The 21235-nt window shown below is 44.6% G+C and overlaps 2 protein-coding genes across 7 annotated transcripts in view; both read right to left on the reverse strand.

The window, feature by feature from the left end:
• The window catches only part of TANGO6 (transport and golgi organization 6 homolog), a 127953-nt gene extending 120815 nt beyond the window's left edge, over nt 1-7138 (reverse strand). For all 6 annotated transcript variants that reach the window (XM_074401509.1, XM_074401499.1, XM_074401490.1 and 3 more), the window contains exon 1: nt 6960-7138. In XM_074401509.1, coding sequence (XP_074257610.1) covers nt 6960-7122 — 163 coding nt within the window. In that variant the 5' untranslated portion in view covers nt 7123-7138. The remainder of the gene's footprint in view (nt 1-6959) is intronic.
• A 9851-nt stretch (nt 7139-16989) lies between these two features.
• Nucleotides 16990-21235, reverse strand: part of CDH1 (cadherin 1) — a 94596-nt gene continuing 90350 nt past the window's right edge. Inside the window, exon 16 of the mRNA XM_074401530.1 lies at nt 16990-19820. Within this exon, the coding sequence (XP_074257631.1) occupies nt 19611-19820 (210 nt within the window). The 3' untranslated portion in view covers nt 16990-19610. The remainder of the gene's footprint in view (nt 19821-21235) is intronic.

The following is a 21235-nucleotide window of genomic DNA, read 5'->3' on the forward strand; positions in this document are numbered from 1 at the left end:
ATTTACTATCTAGTCCTTCAGAGAAAAAGTTTACTGACTCCTACTCTATATTAAGTTAGCAGCATAACCACACAGAAAATTATTTTAAGAGACATGAAATATAGGATTTTGTATATCCTGAGAACAAAAAGCAACCAAACAAAAACCCCTTTAACAGTGGGTTTGTAGTGGTAATGTTGGATTTGTTCTTTGACAATATTATAGATATGTATAAGTATGTACTGTGTGATTATATATTTTATATGATGTGTGATTACATATTTATGTATGGCTATATATATGTACATACATAAGTAAATACATTAATTTCATCAGGAAGCAATATTCTCAGATAAAAGAAATACAGGCTGGGCACCGTGGATCATGCCTGTAATCCCATCACTTTGGGAGGCCATGGCAGCTGGATCACATGAGATCAGGAGTTCAAGACCAGCCTGACCAACATGGTAAAACCCCATCTCTAAAAAAAACCAAAAAAATTACAAATATATAAAATATAGGATAAAAGAATTGCTAGGTAGACAAATATGTGATAAAGCAATTATAGTAAAATTGTTAACTGTAGAATGAAGGTCATGGTACCTTCACTGTAAAAGCTTTTCAACTTTTCTGTAAGCTTCATAATTTCTTTTTTTTTTTTTTAGACAGTCTCACACTGTTGCCTCGGCTGGAGTGCAATGGCACAATCTTGGCTCACTGCAACCTCCGCCTCCAGGGTTCAAGTGATTCTCCTGCCTCAGCCTTCTGAGTAGCTGCGATTATAGGTGCCTGCCGCCAAGCCCAGCTAATTTTTTATATTTTTAGTAGAGACGGGGTTTCACTATGTTGGCAAGGCTGTTCTCAAACTCCTGACCTCGTGATCTGCCTGCACTGGCCTACCATAGTGCTGGGATTACAGGTGTGAGTCACAGTGCCCAGCCTGCTTCATAATATCAAATTTTCATAATGAAGTGTTAGAAAAAATTTATAAAATGAAAAAACTCATAATATTTCACTTCAATTGGAAATACTGGTAAGAACTCCAGACTTATTTTCATCTTCTAAAAACCCACATATTTCCTACCTCTAATCCTTCAAAAAGTCTGAAAGCAATGACAATTTCTTTTTCCTTTTCTTCTTCTTTTTTTTGAGACAGGGTCTCACTCTGTCATCCAGGCTGGAGTGTAGTGGTATAACCATAGTTCACTGCAGCCTCAAACTCCTGGGCTCAGCTGATCCTCCTGTCAGCCTCCCAAGTAGCAGGGACCAACAGCATGTGGCACCATGCCCAGCTGATTTCTGTATGTTTGTTAGAGACAGTGTTTTACTATGTAGCCCAGGCAGGTCTTGAACTCTTGAGCTCAAACAATCAGCTCACTTCAGCCTCCCAAAGTGCTGGGATTACAGGTGTGAGCCACCACACCCAGCCAATGATAATTTCTTTTCTTTTCTTTTTTTTTTTTTTTTGAGATGGGGTCTCACTCTGTCACCCAGGCTGGAGTGCAGTGGCACAGTCTTGGCTCACTGAAACCTCTGCCTCCGGAGCTCAAGCAATTCTCCTGCCTCAGACTCCAGAGTACCTGGGATTATGGGTGTGTGTCACCTGGCCTAGCTAATCTTTGTATTTTTAGCAGAGATGGGGTTTCACCATATTGACCAAGCTGGTCTTGAACTCCTGATCTCAAGTAATCCACCCACCTCGGCCTCCCAAAGTGCTGGGATTATAGGTGTGAGCCACTGCACCCAGCCAATAATTTCAATAGCAACGAATATTCTGTGTCCACATTGTGATTTCTGAATGTCACTTCTCCTAAGAGAGAGTTATTTTCAAAAATGGGGCAGGAAATACATAAGATGAACCTGAGATATCTTCTGTTTGAGAGCAAGGAGGTGATCAAAGATTACCATGGTCATGTCAGAAAGTCCAAGAGCCAATCTGAAATGGTTCCCACTGGCCAAAAATGGGAAATTTGATCATTAAGAACAAGGAATACAATAATTGAAACATCAAATACATAAAATGTATGATTCATAATACAACAAAAAAGATCATTTCATTGGCTACCTTTGGAGGTTGCTAAGACACTAATTTATTATTCTGAAAACTGGTCAATAAAGGAACAGAATGATTCTAACTATATTAAAATATATTCATGTTTATATACAGAGAAAAGGGTCTCAAAGTTTTAATACCTCGAGGTTTTATTCATGATGATCTCTGGGTGGTAGGGTTAAGGTGGGATTTTTCTTTTTACCTAATTATAGTTTTAATTTTTTTTTACAATAAATATGTATTATCTCTGCACTAAAAGTTATTTTAGGGTTATAAAACAGTATGTGGCATATGAGATCATTTTTGTAAAAAGGAAAAATAATGTTTTCTGAATTGCTAGTAGTGATACCCTCTGGGTAGTGAGATTAAGGTAATTTTAATTTTCTTCTTTTGGTTTCTCTACGTTTAAAAAATCTTTGCTATAGTAAACATTAACTGCTTCTATTTTTAAAAAAAAAGGAAAAAGGAAAGCTGGCACAGTGACATGCCTGTAGTTGGGAGGCTGAGGTAGAAGCATCACCTGAGCCCAGAAGTGAGGCTGTAGTGTACTATGATCATGTCTATGAATAGCCACTGTACTCCAGGCTGGACAGCATAGGTGACCCTGTCTCTATTTAAGAAGGAGAGAGAAACAGAGAGACAGAGAGAGAAACAATAATATCCTTTAAAAATAATGAGAACATTTGAATGACACCTTAAAAACAAAAACAAACAAACAAAATAATAAAAATAATGAGAACAGAAAAGTAAGAAATCTGCAATATTCTAGGACTTTCCAGCGCAAGTGTTCTGGCCCACTGGCATGCATATCTGGTTCCTTTGGCTAATGTATACCTCAAATGGAAATGAGTGTTACTTCCCTCTTGTTGCGACCAACCATTAAGATCACTAACCAACCTCTAAATGACTTCCGGTGACGTAAGATCTTTGAACCCAAACATGGAACACAAAAAAAAGTGATCTAAAACAAAAGCTATTAGTGAAGTTTTACAGGAGCCTCTTTAATGAAGTAGTCTACTCTGCCCTCTACTGGTGATGAAAATAACATCTACTTGGAAATGGAGACATTTCCATAAAGCAGCAAGTCTCAGTAGGCTATGGAGACCTGGCTTGCCAAGGGATTCCCAAGACCCTCTCAGGGGGTCTGCAAGGTCAAAACCATTTCATAATGATACTAAGTCATGATGTGCCTTTACATTCTCAAGAGTGTACTGAGTATGAAAGATGTATTGTTATGAGTTCTGATTTTATATTGCAACAAACTTTTAAGATATTACCTCTTGCCTGGCGTGATGGCTCATGCCTGTAATCCCAGCACTTTGGGAGGCCGAGGCGGGCAGATCACCTGAGGTCAAGAGTTCAACATGGAGAACACTATCGCTACTAAAAAATGCAAAATAAACCAGGCATGGTGGCACATGCCTATAATTCCAGCTACTCAGGAGGCTGAGGCAGGAGAATCGTTTGAATCTGGGAGGAGGTTGTGGTGAGCCAAGATGGCACCATTACACTCCAGCCTGGGCAACAAGAGTGAAACTCTGTCTCAAAAAAAAAAAAAAAAAAAAAACCACCTCTTGTTGAATTCCTCTTCACTTTTTTCCCCCACACAATTCACACAGAAATTATCTTGTTAAGTTTTAGAACTGTACAAAAGGATAGAGATAATTATCTGAAAAGGTGATTGAACTTTCCTTCCTTTCCAACTACATATCTATGTGAGTCTAGGTTTTCTTCATGTACTTCAGTCAAAACCACCTATCATGACAGACTGGAGAAGCAGATACGAAAATCCAGCTGACTTCTCACTTGGGCATGGTGCCTCAAGTCTGTAATCCTAGCACTTTGGGAGGCTGAGGTGGGCAGATCACCTGAGGTCAGGAGTTTGAGACAGCCTGGTCAACATGGTAAAAGGAAGGCTGAGGCATGAGAACTGCTTGAATCTGGGAGGTGGGGGTTCCAGTGACTCAAGATCACGCCACTGCACTCCAGCCTGGGTGACAGAGTGAGACTCTGTCTCAAAAACAAAACAAAACAAAACAGGGTCTTACTCTGTCACCCAGGCTGGAGTGCACTAGTATAACCATGGCTCACTGCAGCCTAGACCTGGACCTCCGGGCTCAAGCAATCCTCCCATCTCAGCCTCCTCAGTAGCTGGAACCACAGGTGTGTAGTACAATGCCTGGCCAATTGTTTTTATTTTTTGCAGAAACAGAGTTTCACTATGTTGCCCAGTCTGGTCTCAAACTCCTGGGCTCCTGCCTAGGCCTCCCAAAGTGCTGGGATTACAGGTATGAGCCACCTCACCCAGCCACTATAGATATTTTAAATTCCCTCAGCAGCTAATAGGATCAAATAGCAGACAGATTAATATAATACATAACAGACTACATGTACAAAATAATATAATTTTACACACTAATTCTCTTTCAAATAGGAATGCTTGAATTTCTGTAACTTAAGTGAGTACATATACGTATATGTACTCCATCACATACTCATAGAGATTAGAGTCTTCTATAAATGAAGCTTAATATATGTTTCATGATAGATGATTACTTCCAGGATTTTTACTTATTTAAACTTGTTCTCAGTCATATTATAGATAGTTGCAGGCCAGACGTAGTGGCTCACACCTGTAATCCCAGCACTTTGGGAGGCCAAGACAGGCAGATCACATAAGGTCAGGAGTTTGAGACCAGCCTGACCAACATGGCGAAACCCCGTCTCTACTAAATATACAAAAAGTAGCTGAGCGAGGTGGCACACGCCTGTAATCCCAGCTACTCAGGAGGCTGAGGCAGGAGAACCACTTGAACCTGGGAAGCAGAAGTTGCAGTGAATGGCACTGCATTCCAGCCTGGTCAACAGAGTGAGACTCTGTCTCAAAAAAAAAAAAAAAAAAAAAAGAGAGTTGCAGTTGCAAGATAAGTGATCTCTCGATTAGCAACTTAAAATTCTATTTTGCAGTCTGACTCTTGAGACAATGTAATATATTTACCATACTTTTAGTGGAAAGGACCTAAATTCAAGTATGACATTGGGTAATTTCCAATGTACCTGAACCTTGGTTCCTTCATCTAAAGAAATAGAACACAAGTAGTACTGATCCCAGGGGATGGTTATGAGGATTAAATAATGTATATGTAGGCCAGGTGTGGTGGCTCACACTTGTAATCCAAGCATTTCAGGAGGCCAAGGCAGCTGGATCACAAGATCAGGAATTCAAGACCAGGTTGGCCAAGATGGTGAAACCCCGTCTCTACTAAAAATACAAAAATTGGCCAGGTGCGGTGGCTCATGCCTGTAATCCAAGTACTTTAGAGGCCAAGGAGGGCGGAGCACCTGAAATCGGGAGTTCAAGACCAGCCTGACCAACATGGTGAAACCCCATCTTTAAAAAAAACAAAAAATAGCCAGGCGTGGTGGCTCACGCCTGTAATCCCAGCACTTTGGGAGGCCGAGGCGGGAGGATCACAAGGTCAAGAGATTGAGACCATACTGGACAACATGGTGAAACCCCGTCTCTACTAAAAATACAAAAAATTAGCTGGGCATGGTGGCACGTGCCCGAGTAGCCTAACTACTCAGGAGGCTGAGGCAGGAGAATTGCCTGAACCCAGGAGGCGGAGGTTGCAGTGAGCCGAGATCGTGCCATTGGATCGTGAGCTGGATCGTTACCCACTCCAGCCTGGGTAACAAGGGCAAAACTCCATCTCAAAAAAAATAAAATAAAATAAAAAAATAAAAATACAAAAATTAGCCGGGTACAGTGGCAGGTGCCTGTAATCCCAGCTACTTGGGAGGCTGAGGCAGGAGAATTGCTTCAACCTGGGAGGTGGAAGTTGCAGTGAGCCAAGATCATGCCACTGCACTTTAGTCTGGGCAACAGAGCAAGGCTCTGTCTCAAATAAATAAATAAATTTTAAAAATGTAAACAGCCTACTATAGGACTGACACTCAGTAGGCACTCATTTACTAATATTAATAACCTGTGTTCACTTCCCACTGGTATGGTGTAATGTTTGCAGAAATTTTTGCAGTTTTGAGTATAAAATCTGAGACTAGGAAGTGATCCCCCTTGGCCTTTCGTGTGCCCTTGCTAAGTCTACAGATCACTTCCCCCAAATATACACCCCAATGATAAGTAGAGCTCTATCTCCTACGTCCTTTCCAAAAGCTCCAGATAACATCAGAGCCTCTACACTGAAGAATTTGTCTGATTCTGAGAGGGGAGTTCAGTAGATCTCGGGCCTAGGTCCATATTCTGCCCCTAATTTGACCAACTGATCTTGAATGGGTTACTTAATCTCTTCAGTGAGCCTCGGGTGTCCTCAGTTGTAAAAGGAATGGCAGCCTCAACCACTCCCAATGTCCCTTCAGATTCTAGATTGGGAAAAAACTGTCCACGCCCCACAAAGATTAAAAGCGACTGGAAACCCCTAAATACTCTCCCAAATCCATTTCAAATGTCACTGCTTCCAATTTCTGGGCTGCTTAGCATTTTTCACACATCTCAAGGATCCACAATGGTCCCTGTGCCCTCACGCGGCAGAGACCTCACACGTTCTACGTCGAGGGCGCCCGACCCTCTCAGGAGCTAGGTCCAGATACCCTTCCCAAGAGCGCACCAGTAAGGGCCGAATGAAATAACGCCCCCAAGGCGCCTGACAGAGCCCAGCACAACGCAAGTGCTCAAGAGATGTTGTCTACTATCAGCAGTCAACGGATCCAGCGCCCTCCTTGAGCCTCAGTTTCCTCACAGATGTAATGAGGACAGGCAGAGACACTGCTCAAAGCCCCCAGCAGCGGGCAGAGGGTCCCGGGGCGAGCCTAAGGGGCGCACGCTGCGGAAGGCAGGGCAGCCCCAGAAGCCAGGCGCCCCTTGAGAGTCCCGGGTCCAGCCCGGCGCCGAGATGCGTCCTCTCACCTCCCGGGCTCAGCAGCAGCTTCAGTGCCTCCAAAATCCGATCCAAACTGCATATCTCCGGAGCCTCGTTGCCAACGGCCTGTCCCGAGGCCGCCATGACTGGAGTGGAACGCGACGTTCGCAACACCCTCAGGCGCCACGGCAAGACCCCCGCCGCCGCCATGTTGAGTGTGGCAGAAGGCGCTGGGCGCACTATGGGGCGGGGCCCGCAACGTGGGGCGGGACCCGCATCGTGGGGCGGGGCCAAATCGGTCGCGAACGCCGCCTTCACATTTTTTTTCTGTCCCGGCTTAGTCCAGGGTGTCTGAGGGAACCCAAAAATGGTTAACACAGTCTACCCACGCACACAGTTACCGAAGCGCAATATGATTAACTGCTATGTAAAGAAGGAAGAAAGAAGTAATTTATCATAAAATAATCTATTTTTCAATATGAAAATACTCAGGTACTCAACACTAAGGTACTCAGGCAGACATAATGAAGCAGATACTTACATCTGCTTACAGTGAAATATGGATAAGAAAAACAATATTCAGACTGGGCGCGGTGGCTCACGCCTGTAATCCTAACACTTTGGGAGGCTGGCGGGTAGTTCACTTGAGATCAGGAGTTCGAGACCAGCCTGGCTAAAATTGTGAAACCCCGTCTCTACTAAAAATACAAAAACTAGCCAGGCGTGGTGGCAACCACACCCAGTGTCTCCATCCTGCACCATGAGGGCTGAACACTTAGACGTGTGGGCACCGCACCCACAGCCCTGCACATTCAGGCTCTGTCTACACCCACACCCCATCCCTTCCACAAAGCTGCTACCACTTGGCCCCTCTGGGCCTAGAACTGCACAGACGGGGAGCACAGTGCACCGTCTTGAGGGCAGACCAAGGGAAGAGTCCTGCGGAGTCCTAGAAGAAGGCCTGGGATGGTTGGGCAGGGAATTCCACAGCCTCAGAACCCAGAGTGTGGGCTGGGTGTGGTTGCTCATGCTTGTAATCCCAGCACTTTGGGAGGCTGAGGTGGGAGGATTGCTTTTGCCCAGGTGTTTGACACCAGGCTGGGCAAAATAGGGAGACCCTGTCTCTATAAAACAAATACAAAAATTAGCCAGGCCTGTTGGCATGTGCCTGTGGTCCAGCTACTTGAGAAGCTGAAGAGGGAGGATCCCCTGAGCCCAGGAGGTTGAGGCTACAGTGAGCCATGATTACACCACTACGCTCCAGCCTGACTGAGACCCTGTCTCAAACAAACAAACAAACAAACAAAGAATACAGAGTGTGGTCTTGGAGGAGGGTGAGGACTTTGAGATTTGGGAATGGGCAAGTCCTCTAGGCTTGGCAGATTTCTTGCCGAGGAAGAGGGGCATGGCAGAGGAGGCCACGTGGAGCCTCTTGTGCACGAGCCCTGGGCCAGGAGCCTACCAAGCCTAAGTCTGAGGGCAGTACTGGTGTGGGATTCACAAAAGATGATTAGAGGATATTCAGAGCAGAATATCCTTTATCCCAGAGTATTATAGGACCTGGACATCCCTTTTGTTTTTATCCTGTAGGCTCTGTGGGCTGAGCCACCTCTAATTGTCATTCATAATTTCATGCCATAAGATCCCATACAACTTTTTTCACTGGGTGCATTTTAATATGTGTGGTAGAATGTTGGAGGAGTGCCTAGGGTCCACGAGGCTGTAGTGTAAGTTGGCCCTTGTCTGAAGAGGAGGAAACATTCTCAGTCTTCTCCCAGCCTCAAATCATTCAGATATGCTTTAAGTACCCTGTTTCCTTAGAATTTTGTATTTAAGTTTATGGAATTTCAGTTTATAGGACTTGAATTTGCTCTGGGCAGCTCTGTTAAAACAAAAGTATGGCCAGGTGTGGTGGTTCACACCTGTAATCCCAGTACTTTGGAAGGCTGAGGTGGGCAGATCACCTGAGGTCAGGAGTTTGAGACCAGCCTAACCAACAAGCTGAAATCTCGTCTCTACTAAAAATACAAACATTAGCTTGGTGTGGTGGGGCACGCCTGTAATCCCAGCTACTCAGGAGGCTGAGGCAGGAGAATCGTTTGAACCCGGGAGGCAGAGGTTGCAGTGAACTAAGATTGCACCACCGCACTCTAGCTCAAATGACACAGCAAGTCTCCATCTCAAAACAAAACAAAACCCACAGAAATACAGCAGAGAGACCCGTGTAATATGCCATTAAACATCCCTTGTAACCAATACTCACAAAGGCTGCATCCCAGCAGGGGCTGGCTGCCCCTCTGCAAAAAAAACAGATGGAGATGTTCAAGACACGCACACAGAGATCTGTATTCATGTAAATGTTTCATTGCCTTGAAGTCAGCCAAGAAGGTGCCCATTTATCAGGAAGCTGGGGAAGAGCAACAGAACTAGTCACCAAAACAGGCTGATCAAAGCAGAGCCATTCCCATCTCGGCTCACTGCAACCTCCACCTCCAGGGTTTGTTGTTGTTGTTGTTGTTGTTGTTGTTTTGAGACGGGTTTCATTCTTGTTACCCAGGCTGGAGTGCAATGGTGCGATCTTGGCTCACCGCAACCTCCGCCTCCTGGGTTCAGGCAATTCTCCTGCCTCAGCCTCCTGAGTAGCTGGGATTACAGGCACGCGCCACCATGCCCAGCTAATTTTTTTGTATTTTTAGTAGAGACGGGGTTTCACCATGTTGACCAGGATGGTCTCTATCTCTTGACCTCGTGATCCACCTGCCTCGGCCTCCCAAAGTGCTGGGATTACAGGCTTGAGCCACTGCGCCCGGCCCACTTCCAGGGTTTAAGTGATTCTCCTGCCTCAGCCTCCCGAGTAGCTGGGACTACAGGCGTTTGCCTGCTGTTTGCCCAATCCAGAACCAGCAAAGCTAATGGCATCCAATACTTATCAATGGCGTTTCACAGCAACAGAATTTCCATAAGAACCCCCACAAATTAAGGATTCTTGTGGGGAACTGTCTTTTAAAGCCATGTGTGATAACTGTCAGGCTGCACTCCATTTTCCGTAAGTCGCTCCTAAATTCTTACCCTACTCATCTCAAAGTGTCTGCTGATAACCGCATCTCACTCATCTCACAAGGAAGCAGGCACTGAAACTTGTTTCCTTTTTTTGGTTTTTAATGTTATATGTTTTAAAGAAACTTTATTTTTGTGCTTACACAATAGGTGTATATATTTATGGGGTACATGAGATATTTTGATACAGGCGTATGATGCACAATTATCAGGTCAGGGTCAATGTGTTTCATGTTTTTCATTTATTTTAAAAGAAAACTTTATTACCTCTCTCTTCAGCACCATTCGTATCCTTATTTACTTCAGCAACAGAAGCTCTTTACTGTCTCTGTTACTTGTCCTCTCCCCAAGGCCAGTTTACTATTCCTGCAAATAGATCCACCCTCACAGAACGCCACTTTGGATGACATCGTTCTCCTGCTCAAAATACTTCTGTGGGCCAGGTGCAGGGCCCATGCCTGTAATCCCAACACTCTGGGACGCCAAGGCAGGAGGACTGCTTGAGTCCAGGAGTTCCAGATCAGCCTGGGCAATGTGATAAAACCCTGACTCTACAAAAAACACAAATATTAGGCAGGCATAGTGGTGCATGCCTATAGTCCCAACTACTCAGGAGGCTAAGGTGGGAGAATTGCTTGGACCCAGGAGATCAAGGCTGCAGTGAGTACTCCAGCCTGGGCGACAGAGTAAGACTCAGTCTCAAAAAAATTGTTTTAAACCCAAAACTTTAGTGTCATGGTTCTGACCCATTAAATCCAATCCAAATTGAAATGCTTGGTCTTTTCTCTTTTAACATATGTTTACTTAAATGAGTCCCTCTATCCAAAACTCCCTTGCTCTGGTCCTCATTCAATAACAAAATTAAAGCTAACAATTAACAAAACACCCCGACAAGACAGGCATGCTTTTTTTTTTTTTTGAGACGGAGTTTTGCTCTTGTTACCCAGGCTGGAGTGCAATGGCGCGATCTCGGCTCACCGCAACCTCCGCCTCCTGGGTTCAAGCAATTCTCCTGCCTCAGCCTCCTGAGTAGCTGGGATTACAGGCACGTGCCACCATGCCCAGCTAATTTTTTGTATTTTTAGTAGAGATGGGGTTTCACCATGTTGACCAGGATGGTCTCGATCTCTTGACCTCGTGATCCACCCGCCTCGGCCTCCCAAAGTGCTGGATTACAGGCTTGAGCCACCGCGCCTGGCCGACAGGCATGCTTCCAAATGCTTTGTACGTATCAATTCATTTAGTGCTGAAAACACTATAAATCAAATACACTTACCCTCTTCTTTTTTTTTTTTGAGGCAGTCTCGCTCTCTTGCCCAGGCTGGAATGCAGTGGTGCGATCTGGGCTCACTGCAGCCTCTGCCTCCTGGGTTCAAGCCATGCTCCTGCCTCAGCCTCCCAGATAGCTGGGACTACAGGCCATGCCACCACACTTGCTGAATTTTTGTATTTTTAGTAGAGATGGGGTTTCACTATGTTGGCCAGGCTGGTCTCAAACCGCTGACCTCAGGTGATCTGCCTGCCTCGGCCTCCCAAAGTGTAGATATTACAGGTATGAGCCACGACATCTGTCCCAGTTACCTTCATTTTAGAGATGAAGACACTGAGGCATAGAAAGGTCAAGTAACTTGTCAAGCTTACAGCTGGAAAGGACAGAATCAGGATTTGAACTCAGCACATCTCTAGTGCCTTGGCATCTAATGAACCAGCAAAAGGGAAAAAGGAGCTGTTTTCCAAGTCTGCTGTGCTTCCAGACCCTTGCTGGGGCCAACTGCCTTCACCATGGACTTTTTCAGAGATTAAAATTTTTGAGCCAGGTGCAGTGGCTCACGCCTGTAATCCCAGAACTTTGGGAGGCCAAAGCAGATGGATTGCCTGAGGTCAGGAGTTCAAGACCAACCTGGCCAACATAATGAAACCCCACCTCTACTAAAAATATAAAAAATTAGCTGGGCGTGGTGGGTGGGAGCCTGTAATCCCAGCTACTAGGGAGGCTGAGGCAGGAGAATCGCTTGAACCCCGGAGGCAGAGGTTGCAGTGATCTGAGATCAAGCCACTGCACTCCAGCCTGGGCAACAAGAGAGAAACTCCATCTCAAAAAAAAAAAAAAAAATTCAGCCTGGGCAACAAGGTGAAACCCCATCTCTGTAAAAAATATAAAAATTAGCTGGGCCTGTGCCTATATGCCTATTGTCCCAGCTTCTCTGGAGATTTAGTGGGAGGATTGCTTGAGCCTGTGAGGTTGAGGCTGCAGTGAGCCATGTTCATGCCACTTCACTCCAGTTTGGGTGACAGAGGAGACCCTATTCAAAAAAAAAAAAAAAATTTCCTTGCTGGTACGGATCCTCACACACAGTAGGTGCCCTGTAAACAATTTAATTTTTATTCTATATAAGACCATTTATCTTTCTTTGTCCCCATTCTATTTTTTCTGGACTTTTACCATTTGCATTAAATTATAGGTAAAGTTTAGAATTTCTAAGTGCACAGTTCAGCGGCATTAAGTACATTCACACTTTTGTGCAAACCTCACCACTATACATCTCCAGAACTTTTTCATTTTTTTGAAACAGAAACCCTGTTCCAGTTTCTTCACATTCTCCCCAACACTTTTTAAAATTATTTCACATTGTATTCATAAATCATAACATCATTTTGTAGCCCATAAATTTAAAAATGGAGAAAGGATTTGCATGTACATTTCTCCAAAGAAGATATACAAATGGCCAATAGGCCTATGATAAGGTGTTCAACATCGATAGGAAAATGCACATCAATACCACAATGAGACACCACTTCACGAGTCTCAGGATGGCTACTATAAAAAGCAAAACAAGGCCAGACGCAGTGGCTCACGCCTGTAATTCCAGCACTTTGGGAGGCTGGGGCAGTAGGATTACTTGAGGTCAGGAGTTCAAGACTAGCCTGGCCAACAGGGTGAAAACCCATCTCTACAAAAATTCAAAAAAATTAGCTGGGAGTGGTGTATACCTTTAATCCCAGCTACTTGGGAGGCTGAGGAAGGAGAAAAGCTCTAACCTGGAAGGCGGAGGTTGCAGTGAGCCTAGATCATACCACTGCACTCCGGACTAGGTGACAGAGCAAGACTCCATCTCAAAATACATAAATTTTACAAGATTATAAAATACATAGAAAAAAATTGAACACGTGCTGGGGAGGATGTGAAGAAATTATGTATCTGATAAGTGACTAATTTCCAGAATAGATATTTTAAAAACTCAACATTAAACAACCCAATTCAAAAATGGATAAAGGGATCCAGCAATTCCATTTCTGGGTATTTACCCAAAAGGTTTGATATCAGTGTGTCATGGAGATGTCTGCACTTCCATGAGCACTGCAGCACTATTCACAACAGCTAAGCTATGGAATTAACCTAAGTACTCATCAACAGATGAATGGATAAAGAAAATGAGGTATAAGAGATAACAGTCAGGAGTCATTGTCACAACATAATAAAAATATTAGCCACCAGATTCATGTAAGGACTCAGTGGTCCTCGTGAATTGCATAAGACTCCATACTGCTCATGTTGCACTCTATCCTTTCTGTAGTTTGCTGGGTAATAAAGACGGTAAGCTAATAGTTTTTATTTTTTTTGAGATGGAGTCTCGCTCTTGTTGCCCAGGCTGGAGCGATGTTGGCTCACTGCAAACTCCACCTCCCAGCTTCAAGCAGTTCTCTTGCCTCAGCCTCTTGAGTAACTCAGATTACAGGCACACATACCATGCCCAGCTAATTTTTGTATTTTTAGTAGAGTCAGGGTTTCACCATGTTGTCCAGGCTGGTCTCCAACTCCTGATCTTAAGTGATCCACCTGCCTCGGTCTCCTGACCTTAAGTGATTCACTGCGCCCGGCCTAATAGTTTCTGATAATAACTGGGAAGGCGTTTTCTTCTTAATTAACAAGAGACTGAAAATTAAAAGTTGGGGCTGGGCGATGTGGCTCATGCCTGTAATCCCAGGACTGTGGGAGGCCAAGGTGGGTGGAGTGTTTGAGCCCAGGAGTTCGAGACCTGGCACCTGGTTTCGTAACATGATGAAACTCTGTTTCTAATAAAGAATTCTTTGAGAGAACCAGATTACCAATATTATACCCAAGAAAATTAAACATTCATTTGGGAACGAGTAATACATATCAAAGCCCCCAATTTTCCCCAAAATATCTTTTTAATTTTCACTGCCGGCCAGGTGCAGTGGCTCATGCCTGCAATCCGAGCAATTTGGGAGGCCAACGTGTGTGGATCACTTGAGGTCATGAGTTTGACACCAGCCTGGCCAACACGGTGAAACTGTACTAAAAACACAAAATTTACCCAGGCATAGTGGTACACACCTGTAATCCCAGCTACTCAGGAGACTGAGGCGGGAGAATTGCTTGAACCTGGGAGGTTGCAGTGAGCCGAGATTGCACCACTGCACTTTAGCCTGTGGAACAGAGCAGGACCTTGTCTTTTAAAAAAAAAAGAAGGCCAGGCACGGTGGCTCACGCCTGTAATCCCAGCACTTTGGGAGGCCGAGGCGGGTGGATCACGAGGTCAAGAGATCGAGACCATCCTGGTCAACATGGTGAAACCCCGTCTCTACTAAAAAAAAAAAATACAAAAAATCAGTTGGGCGTGGTGGCGTGTGCCTGTAATCCCAGCTACTCAGGAGGCTGAGGCAGGAGAATTGCCTGAACCCAGGAGGCGGAGGTTGCGGTGAGCCGAGATGGCGCCATTGCACTCCAGCCTGGGTAACAAGAGCGAAACTCAGTCAAAAAAAAAAAAAAAAGAAAAAAGAAAAAAAAAGCTGGACACGGTGGCTCACGCCTATAATCCCAGCACAGCACTTTGGAAGGCAAGGCAGAAAGATCACAAGTTAGGGAGATCAATACCATCCTGGCCAACATGATAAAATCCCATGTCCACTAAAAATACAAAAAAAAAAAAATTAGTTGGGCGTGGTAGTGCACGCCTGTAGTCTCCCCTATCGGGAGGCTAAGGCAGAAGAATTGCTTGAACCCAGGAGGCGGAGATTGCAGTGAGCCAAGATCATGCCCCTTCACTACAGCCTGGATGACAATGTGAGACTCTGTCTCAAAAAAAAAAAAAAAAAAAAAAAAAGGGCCGGGCTCGATGGCTCATGCCTGTAATCCTAGCACTTTGGGACGCCGAGGCAGGTGGATCACGAGGTCAGGAGATCGAGACCATCCTGGTCAACCTGGTGAAACCCCGTCTCTACTAAAAATACAAAAAATTAGCTGGGCATGGTGGCATGTGCCTGTAATCCCAGCTACTCAGGAGGCTGAGGCAGGAGAATTGCCTGAACCCAGGAGGCGGAGGTTGCGGTGAGCCGAGATTGCGCCATTGCACTCCAGCCTGGGTAACAAGAGCGAAACTCTGTCTCAAAAAAAAAAAAAAAAAAAAGCCAGATTCAAAAGGATGATTAAAGGGGCTTACTTATGTGAAGAGAATATAAATGAGATGAGGGGTTGGGGGCAGGTAGGAATGGAAAGTTACTGCCCACTAGATACAACATTTATTTGGAATGATGAAAAAGCTCTAAAACCAGAGCTGATGGTTTTACATTTTGAATGTATTTAATACCACTGAATTGTACACTTAAAATCAGTTAAAATAACTGGGTACATAGTTTGTCTGGGATGATGAAAAAGTTCTGAAGATGGATAGTGGTGACATTTGCAACACAATGTGAATATACTGAATGTCATTGAACTATATACTTAAAAATGGCTAAAATGAGGCCAAAGTGGTGGCTCACTTCTGTAATCCCAGTACTTTGGGAGGCCAAGGAGGACAGATCACTTGAGTCCAGGAGTTCAAGACCAGCCTTGGCATCATAGCGAGATCCCTGTCTCTACAAAAAAAAATTTTTAATTAGTTGGGTGTAATCGTGCACACCTGTAGTCCCAGCTACTAGGGAGGCTAAGACAGGAGGACTGTTTGTGCCTGGGAGATTGAGGCTGCAGTGAGCCGTGATTGTGCCACTACATCCCAGCCTGGGTGACAGAGTGAGACCCTGTCTCAAAAAAGAAACAAAAAAAAGGGCTAAAATGGTAAATTGTATGTGGTATTTTACCACACTAAAAAATTACCCAGAGAAAAGTCATACCCTTTTCAACAGAGAAAAATTTTAGGCCTACACCAGTGTTTCTTAACAGTGGCTGACATTTGGGCTGGATCATTCTTTGTTTGGGGGAACTGTGCTGTGCAGGGATGTTTAGCAGCATGCCCGGTCTTGACATGACAACAGCTCCCCAGGTACTCCAGAAATTGCCAAATGTCCCATGGGGGAGGGGCCACATTCAGAGAACCACTGGCCTGTACTCACTTGCTGACTCTGAGAATGTTGTTTGAAACTTGGCTCTGTCCTGTCCTTCAACTGGGCCCACAGTCTCCAGTGGACATGGGAATTTTGTTGGTTTCAACATGTCACGTGGATGGATACTGTTCAAACCTATGTGAATTTAGTTTCTCCTATTTATTTAGGTTACCATGTGAATGTAGTTTCTCCTATGTTGCCCCCAGTATAATGATAGAAACTTCTGGAGAAGTTATTTCAGCATGAAGCTTCTTTCTCCATTTTTGTTGTTGTTGTTGTTGTTGTTGTTGTTGTTGTTGTTGTTGTTGTTGTTTTGAGACCGAGTCTCACTCTGTTGCCCAGGCCGGAGCGCAGTGGCATGCTCTTGGTTCACTGCAACCTCCACATCCCAGGTTCAAGTGATTCTCATGCCTCAGCCTGCCAAGTAGCTGGGACTACAGGTTCATGCCACCACACCCAGCTAATTTTTGTGTTTTTGTAGAGATGGTGTTTCACCACATTGCCCAGGCTGCTATCCAACTCCTGAGCTCAAGTGATCTACCTGCCTCGGCCTTCCAAAATGCTGAGATCAAAGGCATGAGCCACCGCGCCTGGCATTTCTCCATGTTTGACTGAGGTTATCTCCATCCATCTTTTCTCTTGCCTGGAAATGTGGTGGAATCAAACAAGTTCAACAATGGTTTAACAAAATTCTTTAATAAAATTTATAAAAATTCATCTTTGAGAATAATTTTCAGCATTTTCCTTTTCCACCCCCAAAGAAAATATCAGTACCCACACACATACAAACTCAAGACTACAGTGACATTCTCTACATACAACTATAACGATACAGCTTGAACTGCAGAAAAATTAAGACAATTCCAAAAAGTGATTGCAGGGTTGATTTTTTTCTCCAGAACACTTGAGAAACAGTAAAGCTGTTTCAACAAGTCTTTCCTTTGATTGTCAAAAGTGGAAACTCACATTTAAATTAAAAAAAGATCCAATTCAAGATCTTTACCCCCATCCCCCATCCCTCGATTAATCCCCTTTAGGGCCACATTTTCTTCTTGCTCCTAAGAAAAACAATTGGAATTTTAGATATTCCCAGTTTTCTATGCACATTTGGAATTGAGCAAATGTGTTCAATCAGCCAGCATTTTCTGTAGACATCATCAAAAGCAGGCACTTGGGGATTCTGGGCTTTGAGTACAAAGCACGGATCCTATGTCAGAAACACCTGTTGAGATTCCTCCATTCCCTCCAGAATTTTCAGAAATGAAGTAGACCTACCTCAGTCATCCTCAGCATCAGTTTATTAAATTGACAGGCTCAATGACAAGCTTTCCTGCCATCTCCATGCCCACTTTTCATAGTTTCACTCTGTCTTTGGCTACTGCACTTCAGGCACTATTCTAAGTCTGGGAGTATATTACTCTTGTTTCAGTGCTAAATAAACATTGATGAACACATCAGAACAAGTCACTGGATAGATGCCCATTGCAAGTAACGTACTCAGGAGATGAAAGAGGGAAGTCATCAAAGATCTTGAGTAGACAATACCCAGTCAAGATGTGGCCAGATGAAGACACAAGCTTCTTATCCTAAAAGGGCCCAGTAATTTCTGCATTGCAGAACTCCTATCTTGGGCAAAGCAACTGAATTCAGGAGTGAGAGTAGATACTAAAACATGGAGGCTGGGCACAGCAGCTCAAGCCTGCAATCCCAGCACTTTGGGAGGCCAAGGTGGGAGGATTGCTTGAGGCCAGGAGTTCAAGACCAGCGTGGACAACATGGCAAAACCCCATCTGTACAACAAATAAAGAGGAGGCTGGTGGGAGAATTGATTGAGCACCAGAGTTTGAGGTTACAGTGAGCTATGATCACATTACTGCATCCCAGGCCTTGGTGACAGAGCGAAACTCCGTCTCTTAAAAAACATCAGGATGCCGGGCGCGGTGGCTCAAGCCTGTAATCCCAGCACTTTGGGAGGCCAAGGCGGGTGGATCACGAAGTCAAGAGATCGAGACCATCCTGGTTAACATGGTGAAACCCCATCTCTACTAAAAAAAAAATACAAAAAATTAGCTGGGCGTGGTGGCGCATGCCTGTAATCCCAGCTACTCAGGAGGCTGAGGCAGGAGAATTGCCTGAACCCAGGAGGCGGAGGTTGCGGTGAGCCAAGATCATGCCATTGCACTCCAGCCTGGGTAACAAGAGCAAAACTCCGTCTCAAAAAAAAAAAAAAACACATCAGGGAGGGCCAGGTGCAGTGGCTTAAACGTGTAATCTCATCACTTTGGGAGGCCAAGGTGGGCAGATCACAATGTCAGGAGTTTGAGACCAGCCTGACTAACATGCTGAAACCCTGTTTCTACTAAAAACACTAAAATTAGCTGGGTGTGGTGGTGCATATCTGTAATCCCAGCTACTCAGGAGGCTGAGGCAGGAGAATCGCTTGAATCCAGGGGGCAGAAATTGCAGTGAGCTGAGATCATGCCACTGTACTCCAACCTGGGTGACACAGCGAGACTCTATCTCAAAAAAACAAAAATGGCAGGGATTTGGGAGCTGGGCAGGTGCAATGGCTCATGCCTCTAATCCCAATACTCTGGGGGGCCACCATGGGAGGATCACTTGAGCCAGGAATTTAAGACCAGCCTGAGTAACATAGGGAGACCCCATCTCAAATATTAAAAAAATTAGTCATGCATAGTGGTGCATGCCTGTGGTCCCAGATGCTTGGGAGACTGAGTTGGGAGGATTACTTGAACCTGGGAGGTCAAGTCTGCAGTGAGCTGTGATTGCACCACTGTACTCCAACCCGGTTGATAGAAGGAGACCCTGTTTAAAAAAAAAAAAAAAAAGGCAGGGGGACTTTGTAGCAATGAGCGGAAGCACACAAATTAAAAAAAAGAATTATATACACAAAACCACAGAACTAGAATAGCTGACTTCTCCCCTTCTTTTCAAAAGTGAGACAAAATTCCTTAAGAAAATCTGCAAGGTGCTAGGTGAACCTTCTGACACTAAAGTTGTTCTTCTGGAATATTAAAATTTGGGTATCTTTTGGACATCACCACCATGTAAAGAGAGATGGGGGGAAAAAAAGCTTCTAGGAGTAAGTCAAAACTTTCCTAAGACACACCGATGAGAGCTATAAAGTGGAAATTCTAACTATACTAACTGCATCACTGACCAGTCTTTTTTTCTCCCAGAAACTCATCTCAAGAGAAGGGCACTGAAAAACCACCAGCAACATGATTTCTGCATTTCCCAGCGCACGGGTCTAGGGCCCGTCTCTCTCGAGTCCCCTAGTCATCCTCGCCGCCTCCGTACATGTCTGCCAGCTTCTTGAAGCGATTGCCCCATTCGTTCAAGTAGTCATAGTCCTGGTCTTTGTCTGACTCCGAGGAGTTCAGGGAGCTCAGACTAGCAGCTTCGGAACCACTTCCTTCATAGTCAAACACGAGCAGAGAATCATAAGGTGGGGCCGTGGGGTCACTATCAGCCGCCTTCAGATTCTAAATCAGAAAGGGGACAACAGGATCTTTTAGTGAAAGGAAGGGCACACCTGTCATCTGGGACAAAAAGTCTAGCACCATGTAGGGTATGACAATATACCCAGACTGTGGCACACCACAGAGCAGTGAACACCGACAAAGTACATTTATACATGCTGGCACGGCAAGACGCACAGGATATGTTGTTGATGGAAAGAGAAAGTGAAATGATAAGTTATATGTAGGCAGGAGAGATACAAGCACCAATCAGTCAGCATGGAGTCCCCACAAATAAGGGTGGGGCTTCCACACCACCAGCTGGGATGGGCAGAGCTGGAAACTTTGGAGATAGTCATATTGGTACATGCAGGCTGCATTTCAGCCCAGAAAGGGCTGGAGGGATGAATGCCAAACACTTAACAGTTAAATCTGGGGAGTGAGGGTATGGGAACTAAGGAAGAGATGAAGTTTCACTCTTGTGGCTCAGGCTGGAGTGCAATGGTGTGATCTCGGCTCACTGAAACCTCCGCCTCCCAGGTTTAAGTGATTCTCCTGCCTCAGCCTCCTGTGTTGCTGGGACTACAGGTGTGCGTCACCATGCCCAGCTAATTTTTGTATTTTTAGTAGAGATGGGGTTTCACCATGTTGGCCAGGCTTGTCTTGAATTCCTGACCTCAGGCAATCCACCCGCCTTGGCCTCCCAAAGTGCTGGGATTACAGGCGTGAGTCACCGTGCCTAGCCTTTTTTTTTCTTTATATATTTTCATTTTATGAAATAAATAAAATATATTTATTTTGAGACAGAGGTCTCAGATTCTTGCTCTGTCACCCAGGCTGGAGTACAATGGCACGATCTAGGCTCACTGCAAGCTCCACCTCCTGGGTTCAAGCAGTTCTCCTGCCTCAGCCTCCCAAGTAGCTGGGATAACAGGTGTACACTCCCATACCATAATTTATATTTTTAAAATAGCAAGCACACTTAAAAAAAAATTCTGAGGTTGAGTGTTACATGTGAAACCTTGTTATACAGGTAGCAAATGGTAAACTCGCTGTGGGAGTTTGGTGTACAGATTATTTTATCAACCAGGTATTAAGCCCAGTACCCAATATTTTCTGTAAAACATAACTACGATGAAATAACCTGTACACTAAACACCTCCTCCCACACCCCTCCCTCAAGTAGATCCCAGTGTCAGTTGTTCCCTTCTTTGTATCCATGAGTTCTTGTCATTCAGCTCCCACATTTAAGTGAGAACATGTGGTATTTGGTTTTCTGTTCCCGCGTTAGTTTGCTAAGGATACTATTTTTATAATTTAAATAAAAACTACAAATACAAGTGATGACTTGCAAATGAATGTGAATGGAGGAAAGGCCCGAATCCAGATGTATCTAAAATGGGTCGGTAGCCAGGTACAGTGGCTCACACCCATAATCC

The sequence above is a fragment of the Saimiri boliviensis genome, chromosome 1, assembly GCF_048565385.1.
Source record: "Saimiri boliviensis isolate mSaiBol1 chromosome 1, mSaiBol1.pri, whole genome shotgun sequence".
Lineage (NCBI taxonomy): Eukaryota > Metazoa > Chordata > Mammalia > Primates > Cebidae > Saimiri > Saimiri boliviensis.